At 36.4% G+C, this 8881-nt stretch overlaps 1 protein-coding gene across 2 annotated transcripts; it reads left to right on the forward strand.

Annotated features, from left to right (window-relative positions):
• Nucleotides 1–3367: 3367 nt before the first annotated feature.
• On the forward strand, nucleotides 3368–8141 carry LOC105043952 (probable transcription factor KAN2). 2 transcript variants are annotated; one of them, XM_010921682.4, is made up of 6 exons: nucleotides 3368–4290; nucleotides 4450–4526; nucleotides 5475–5520; nucleotides 5638–5767; nucleotides 7368–7428; nucleotides 7738–8141. In XM_010921682.4, the coding sequence occupies exons 1-6, from the start codon at nucleotides 3705–3707 to the stop codon at nucleotides 7846–7848; spliced, it is 1011 nt and encodes a 336-aa protein (XP_010919984.2). In that variant the 5' UTR covers nucleotides 3368–3704; the 3' UTR covers nucleotides 7849–8141. The 2 variants fall into 2 exon arrangements, with proteins under 2 accessions (XP_010919984.2, XP_010919983.2); XM_010921681.4 differs by having other exon boundaries at nucleotides 3430–4290; nucleotides 7365–7428.
• The last annotated feature ends 740 nt before the right edge of the window (nucleotides 8142–8881 follow it).

An 8881-nucleotide genomic window follows, 5' to 3' on the forward strand; every position in this document is an offset into this window, starting at 1 on the left:
CTGCACCTTCACCCCAGTTTCTCTACACTGCAGACCAAGACTCATCTGCCCACAAGAGAGGTGAACCGTGCACCGATCTCAAATGAATTGATCATTGTCCTTCGTGATGATCTCTTGATTGGGAGTATTTAGAAATTAACCACTAATTAATATATGTCTCAAATTTTAACTTTTTAAGAATATATAAAAATCATCTTTGTTAATTTCTAGGATAAATTATGGACACATAAGCATGATTGGAAAGAAAAAGCCTTTTATTTATAATAAAAGTATTACAAGTACAAATTTAGGCCCTGAAAATACATAATATGTCAGCTAACAATTGGCTTCTAGGACACAAATCCAACAATTGTAAAGGAAGTTTTAGGGCTTGTTGAAAGTAATTAGTATGAAACTTCAATCCCTTTGTTGACAGTCTGAAATATCACCTATGAAAAAGCAATGAATCAATTCAAGATTTTTTATCTAGACTTACTACTATTCTTAGTCAGATGAAATCATATGCTGAAAAGCTTTTTGATCAAACTGTAGTTGAGAAGTTTTTGAGGAGTTTAACTCCAAAATTAGATCATGTAATTGTCGCAATTGAGGAGTCTAAATATGTCTGCCTTTTTGTTTGATGAACTAATATATAGGTTCCTTGCAAGCTCATAAAGCTAGAATTAATAAAAGTTGTAAATACATTTTAGGTGAATATGAGGCATCCTCTAAGAAAGACAAATTTGCATAATTAGTGGGAAGAGGACACGGTAGAGGTACATATATAATGGGCGAGGTTGTGGCATTAATTATGCTATCGACATTTAAATATTAATGACTAGATATTCTTGAATAAGAAAGGTATGGTTGTTGGACTTCTGAGATTGATTCTCTAGATGATGCATGGGAAGGATGCATGTATAGGAAGCAATGGAGAAAGCCATTTCTTGCCAGTAAGTCATGGAGGGTTGCTCATTCACTTGAGTTAATAAATGCTGATTTGTGCAGGCCTATGAGGACCAAGTCCTTGAGTAGGAGACCATATTCTTGTTATTTACTAATAATTACAACTGCATGAGTTGGATCGATTGTTTGTAGGACAAATCTGAAACTTTTGTAGCTTTCAAAAAATCCAAAGTTATCTATCAAAAAAACAAAGTGGTATCCATAAAGGTTTTTCATATAGATGGGGTGGTTAGTTTTTATCTAATGGACCCTTCTATGAAGAAACTGACATTTATAGGGAGATCACAGCACCTCACACGCCATGATAGAATGGTGGGGCTGAAAGAATTGCACAATTGTGGCAATGGCTAGAATTTATTGAAAGAAAAGTGTCTTTCGAATCAATTTTGGCAGAAGCAATTGCCATGGTAGTGGACCTACCACAAGATTAAAATGCCATTGGATTGAAGTGGGTGTTCAAAGCAAAGTATCATATTGATAGGAGCACACAAAAGCATGAAGCACAACTGGTAGAGAAAAAACAAATATTGTATTGAAGCAAGAGAAGCATAAAGTAAGCAAATACTATATTGAAGCTCCATGAATAAATACAAATATAATGAAACAAAATGAAATCCATAAATTAGAAATATAAAGATTTACATCATTATTTTCTAATAGATAGCTTTTATTGAATAGGTAGAGAAGAAATAAAATTATAGCTTTTATTTGTGCGCATGCATACATACATGAATTACTTGGGATGATCTCTTTCGTAGATATTTAGTTTACAGGCACTAGTTTGTCGAATAAAAGAGGAAATAGACTGGCTGGGAATGTAGAAAGATTTAGAAAGAATTATTTTATATTCTACATATGGATTTACTAGTGAAAATGAAATATTGTACAAAAAATATGATCATAGTTTTTAATAAAAGTGGCAGGAACCTTTTATAAGTCAGAATATAGATTCAGTAAAAGACAAAAAGAAAGAAAAAAGATTATGAAATGAAGCATAGTACGAGGAAATGGAAGAATGAGGGGAAAAAAGATTTTACAGTAAGCAAAAAAAAAAAAAAAAAAGGGACAAATATATCTAGTAAATAAACATAGAATGTTAATATTTTAGTGAGGATATTGATAAATATTTTCTTGAGGCATGCTGGCTAATCCAAGGTTTTATATAATATGATTAATATGTAAATTATATTATTAATTTTTCACTTAATGATATGGTATATTGAATGGGGGCTTCTTCTGATAAATAGTAAATACGAGGCTACATTGAGTACTGTTTCCAAACCAAAAGCTTTAAAAGCTAATGCGTTTTGAGCAGAAGTTAAAGGCAAATATCTAGAATTTTATTGACTTTTATCTGTGTTATTATAAGAAACTTTATAATTAATAATTGGTAGAACAAATTGTTCTGCTGTGTTGTAGATTGTTTGAACGTTTTAGCTGCTACTAAACTGGTCTCCTTTTTCTCCCAAAAAAATAGCCTTCTAGGTTCTGTTATGTTGAAAGAAATGTATATATTATATATTAATATTTATTATAAGAATGTAACTATAATCAGGGTTCTCAAAAGCAGCAAGAAATATGGGCTTGATTGCACTAAGCTATGTATAATTTCCTTTTAAACCATATCATACCAATTTTCTTCAAGAGCAAGCGCCACCACCGCTACGAAAGATATACTTCAAACTTCATGTTAGCACATAAATGATTTGCATGCTTAAAGTTTAGTGGAATGATTTTTTGGGTTTTCATTATATATATCACTGTATGGTTGCATTTTTCGCATTAATTAGAATTTCTCTTCTTCCAATAGAAAAAAAAAGGAAATAATTAAAATTGCAATTTTTCCACTACCCATGAAAAGGACAGTGACCAAGTTAATCTTCAAAACTGGACCATCAAACAAAGGGTTTGAAGCTAGTCAGATGAATAAGGTGATTTCTCAGAAAACTAAAACCTGGGTAACCTCCCATAGGGGCAATTTCACACGAGATGATACGAAAGTGAGAAACTCAAAAGTTATATAAGATGAATATTTCCATTTCGGCACATTGACAGGACATATCAAACAAATAAAATGTGTATATAGAATGGAAGAAGAGTCCTTCCAACTTTCCATTCCATCAATTCAGACAGTAAATGGTGAAGAATAAAAGCCAGAGAGAGAAACATAGGAAAGGAAGGCAAGGCTATGGAGTGGAACCTAGGCTATAGAAATCATATAGAAGGGACACGTACAAAGTTGTGGGGAATTAAGACTATAAGAAGACATATCCAAGACCAACAACAGAGTTTGAAACTGAATGAAAAGCTCGAAGTAACCTTAATGGCTGGAGAGACATACAAGTTTAAGGAGTCACTAAAATTAAATTCCCTTTCCATATAAGAATAAAAATGTGAAAGGAGTGCAAGGGAATCGAAGCCTGATTCCGTTTATTCTCTCTCTAAGCCAAGCCACCCAAGTGTCATTTTCTTACACATCCCCCCACCCACCCACAAGAAACAAGCAAGAACCCACAACTTTCACCACACACCATACACTCTTTTTACCACTCCATCTTTCTCTCACCTTTCAAATAACTTCGATTTCTCTCTAACCCATTGCAACAAAGCCCCTCAGTCCACCCATATACACAACTACGCTCATCTCTCACATCATAGGAGTCTCGTATAAGCAGTAGTGGCAGCAAAATAGCAGCATTATTGCTTGAATAGGGAGGAGAAGTAGGAGCAGGCGGAGGAGGTAGAGAAGGGTGGAAAAAATGGAGCTTTTCCCGGTGCAACCTGACTTATCTCTGCAAATTAGTCCTCCAAACAGCAAGCCCACATCAGGCTGGAGCAGAAGTGATGAGGCCCTGGATTTAGGGTTTTGGAGGAGAGCCATGGACTCCGCTAGCAGCAGCATCAAGAGCAGCACCTCCACTTCAACACCAAAGGCCGACACCAGTGGCTTCGACCTCTCCTTAGCAAACCCGAGCGTGGCCTCGAACACCAACACCACCAGCTACCTCCCTCACCAGCACCATTTCCATCTTCATCACCACCAAAAATTCCTACACGACGGATATCGCCAAGATCTTGGTAGTATAAGACCTATAAGAGGAATTCCGGTGTACTACAACCCTCCTTCCTTCTCTTTCCTCCAAAACCAGCTTAACCAGCAGCATTTATGTGACTCATCTTCCACTGCTTCTTCGATCCCTTATGTGGTGCAAGGCATGCCGAGATCGCCGCGGTTTTTGCCGCGGTTCCCTGCAAAGCGAGGCATGAGAGCGCCGAGGATGCGGTGGACGACCACCCTCCATGCGCGTTTTGTTCATGCTGTGGAGTTGTTGGGAGGCCATGAAAGTATGAATCAACTTGGTGTTTTTTTATTAATTTTTCTTTCTTTAATATTTTTTCTTTTTTCTTTTTGGACCCATCAGTTTTATATGAATGCATAATTCAGTTTGTGTGAATTGGTCTGATCTTGGTTTCTGGTTATTTGTTGCGCTGTCTGGATCTTAGGGGCCACGCCGAAGTCTGTTCTTGAGCTCATGGATGTCAAAGATCTCACTTTAGCTCATGTGAAGTCCCATTTACAGGTGAGGAATTCTCTCCAATTATTGAGTCCTCTCAGTTGGGTTTTAAGCATTGAGGTTGCAGAGAAATTTTAGCTGTTCTCTTATTTCTTCTTTATGAGGAATTCTCTCCAAGTCTTGCAGTACTCTCAGTTGGGTTTTCAGTGTTGAGGTTGCAAAAAATTTTTAGCGGTTCTCTCCTCTCTTCTTTCTGCTCCATCGTTTGGTTTACTCTTGTTTCTTTAAGACTTCTGCCCTTTTTTTCCCCCTCACTTGGGCAGCTTGAGCTCATAATCATGTATAAAGTAAGGAAATCAAACTCCAAATTGATTCAAGATGGTTTTCTTTTTTTTAAAATTTTTTTTAAGAAAGATCCATGATCAATTTTAGATATTCCACTTGAGGGAAGAATATGGGTCTTCAAAATTTTTAGAGTAAAAATCATTTCAACTGAAATTTTTTCTTGCTTTCTTGTCCTATCATCGATCTTCTTTTCTTCTATTACTCCTTGCTTACGGTATCAAAAATCTCCTCACCTATTGGCTAGTCTCTCTCTCTCTCTTTCTGGAGATTTGTAAGTTCTGCAAGTTTCTAGCAGCTTTTGCTTGAGCTGCAGAAAGCATGCCATTAAAAGTATGGAAGAAAAGCAAAATACTGAGCAAATCAATGCACCGACATTCAATTCTAAAGGAAAAATATATATGAAGTACAATGTACCATCATTTCTCCATAATTTTATCTTCTTGGAGTTATATATGATAGCTGATATCACACAATAATGAATGTTGAAATGCATGAAAAAATTGGGCACTTTTGTGAAGAAATAAATATTTTACTTTATATCTTAATTCAAAATATATGATGAGGGGGAACTTTATCCATAAGAATAAGTACATATTGGACTACCTTATCAATCTGCCACGTAATTGTTTTATATAGTGATTCATGGTACATTTATATGTATGTTTGCAGATGTATCGGACTGTGAAAACTACTGATAGACCAGCCACTTCTTCTGGTAATTCTGATGATTTGTTTCTTCCAATTGTTTTTATCATTTGTCTATCATTTTATTGCTGGAGGGAGAGCTTTCCTGTATTCTAATTTTTATAATAGCAATGATTGCTTATCCCAGACCAAACAGAGCCTATAGAAATTTCTGATGACAACTTGCTCAATATCCATGCATCAGAAGCCTCAGTTCAGCATGAAAGGTCGGGTGGTAGTAATAGCACCCGTTCTGGCCTATGGAACAATACTTCAAGGTGATGATTAACTTACTGTTTCTTGTTTTCTTTTTTCCCCCCCTTTCCTAACCAGTTATTTCTTGTGAAGATAACCTGTTCGGAAAGATTCCTTCATTGTATATAAAGAGTTTTTTTTTTTCTTGTTGGGGGTGGTTGGTTAACAGACCTATTTAATTATCCCAAAAGACCTCTCAGTTGATTGATAACAAATAACTGATAGGAAGAAGTAATTTATATCTCATGGACATTATGAGAAGCTAGCTAGTTACTTCTTTTGATTACTCAATGGTCAAAAAGAGAGAGAGAGAGATAAATATATATCCTTCCCAAGAAAGAAACTCAATTGCACGATTCAATGGTTTCTGAAGCTTTGACTACTGCTAGTCTCCTGACTTGATATGAGAAATAAATTTTTTAACCTATTTCTTGATTCCTGTTTCTTGCGATGGAAGACCCAATTCTTGATTGTTATTGAAGCTACTCAACCAGTATTTCTAGTGTACATCTTCCATTTATTTCACTTTGAAAGCAGGATAAATTTTAAGTGGAATGGGAAGTTCAATGTCTGAAACTTCAGGTGGGCCTGAGATTTTAAATATTAATTGTGAACTTGCAAAAGGATTTGCTGTGCCTAAAAGAACCACAACCTTTCTCCATTTTTGATTCTTCTCGTATGCAATCTTGTTCTATTTATATTTCTTCCTTTTTGAAGTGAAGCATGAACACACTGTTCCGGCTTACTTCCTCACGAGTTTCCTGCTGTAGATTTTTTCTACTTGATCTATTTATTGGTAAAACTGAGAGTGGAACATATAAATCACTATCATTAGAACACAAAATAGCTTCTTATAGTATCTCTTTCTTCTTCCCTGGGCTTCATTTTTGGCCAGCATAAGACCTTGCCACTGACATTATTATGAAAAATTAGACTCAATGAATAGAAAAATTGGACACTAGAATTAATATTTGAGAAATGAGAAATTTAATGTTTGCTAAAGGGTATTGCCATAACAATGACAGAATTAAAAATGTGGTTGCAGGAGTGTCGGCAGTTGCCTAGCTAGATCCATTGTCCAATCTACTTTAGGCACATAAAAGTCCCTCTCTTCATTCCCTTTCTTTTCTATAATACCAATATCCATCCAAGTGCTCACAAAAAGCACCAGAGCTTGTAGCTTTGTTCCATTTGTCCAGGGTCAGGTTAGCATCGAACCTCCAAGATGGTGCAATGATCTCCACAAGTAGTTTTAAAAAGACTAGGGAGCCAATCTATCTCCCACTCCAAGAAACAGACCCACTTGAAAAATCTATGTCAAAAGGTACAACTTTTACTTTGGGATTTTGCGGGTACCTAAGGCTAAGAAGGGGACCCCCCCCCACATGAGGTTGAAGCCTTGGAGCAAAAGCTAAGCCTTTTGAAACTTCCTTGCTGTTTCTCCTCAGGGCAATGGGCAATCACATGGGAATTCAACTTTAATTCAATGGGCACCGCTGATAAAGCTAGCAATTTATGACAAGCTAATAGGGAAAGATGGCTTTCTTTTTCCCAGTATACTCTTTTCTTGCATGGATTTCCACTGATGGAAAAATATTCCCTCCATGATGGTTCTTGCAGCAGGGGAGGCTGGTTTCATGACAAGCCAAAGGATTCCACCACTGGGAGTATTAACTCTTTCGAGGTACTCATTTCGACCCCTCGCTCATGATGATTATAAATCTCTGTAACCACCATGATATAAAAATGTTATGCGAATAATTACTTCGGTCGACGGCATAATGATATACCATCTTTACCATCAAAAGCTAAGAAACTTATGTGGTTCCTTTTTGATAGCCACTTCCTCCAAGAATAGCTATTTTATGCTCGCTCCTGCGTTAAAAAGAAAAGAAAGGAAAGGAATAATTTGCTTTTGATTGTATCATTGGTGTTGTAGCTACCCCAATGGTCAGATCAAAAGATTGACATGGAAGCACTTTTTGTGGCGCAGGACATGCAATACAAAAGCTTCGAGATGGTATCAGATTTAAACTCATCGTGCGTCTCAGAGATGAGCACAAAGAAGCCCAATCTAGAGTTCACCTTGGGAAGGCCGCATTGAATCTTTAAGCTTTCATCTGCATCATATGATCAACTAGGAGGAGAAATGAGGTGCCCACAAGAGAATCGAGCAAAAGAAAAAGAGAGAAAGACAAGGAGACCATTGAGGCAGAAAGCAGAAAAAAGGAGACAATGAGAGTAAAAGCATATGAAAGCTGAGAGATCCCAAAGGCTATGTTCTACGTAATATGGGATGGGTTTATTGTTTCAAGATGTAAAGAGTGAGAAGGAGGGGGTCTCCTTTTACTATCATAAAGGCATAAAGCACTATGAAGGTATGGGGCTTTTTCATTCTCCTGCATGTGCACGTGGCTTTGCTTTGTAGTTTTCCAACAAAGAGAAAAAGAAAAGGAGGGGACTGTGACATTAATCAGTAGAATAGAATATAATATAATATATAACATCATGTCATCAAACTCAAAGGCATGCAATTTCGATCTCATAGCTTATATCCAATCTTGAATTCACTTCAGATCTTAAATTAATTGGGAAAGGTAGTGATTATGGAGCCATCAAGGTTTCTAGCATAGCTTGGTATGAGGAATAAGTTTCCTCTTTGCTGTCTAATATTTGTATGTTTGTTCATGCACAAATACGTGCATGTGTGCACACGTACGTGTGTTATTAACTTCTCTTGGTAATGTCTCAAAGGCATGCTCAATGAAGATATGAGTCCCAAATTAATGGTTGAGGCCTAGGATACATGAATGGAAATTGCAAGAAAGGATATGTGAGGAAATTAATTGATAATGACAAAAGTTTGGATTTTAAAAGAAATAACTGCAAAAAAGCTAGGGATTTTGTAAAGTTTGCCACAGATCAATGGAGACACATCTTGCTTTTGCTTTTGAAAAGAATTTATGAACATAGTGGTGGTCTTGATAGCTGATGTAGCTCCTAGGAATCAAACGTTCCAGAAAGTTAGACCTGGATGTTCTGGAAGGCTCATTGGTTAGGACCATTTACGCCCTGAGTTACGGGATAATTTAGTGTTTCATGATGTGATACAACCACATCGATCTTGACATTCATGT

This window comes from Elaeis guineensis, chromosome 4, assembly GCF_000442705.2.
Source record: "Elaeis guineensis isolate ETL-2024a chromosome 4, EG11, whole genome shotgun sequence".
NCBI classification, from domain to species: Eukaryota; Viridiplantae; Streptophyta; class Magnoliopsida; order Arecales; family Arecaceae; genus Elaeis; species Elaeis guineensis.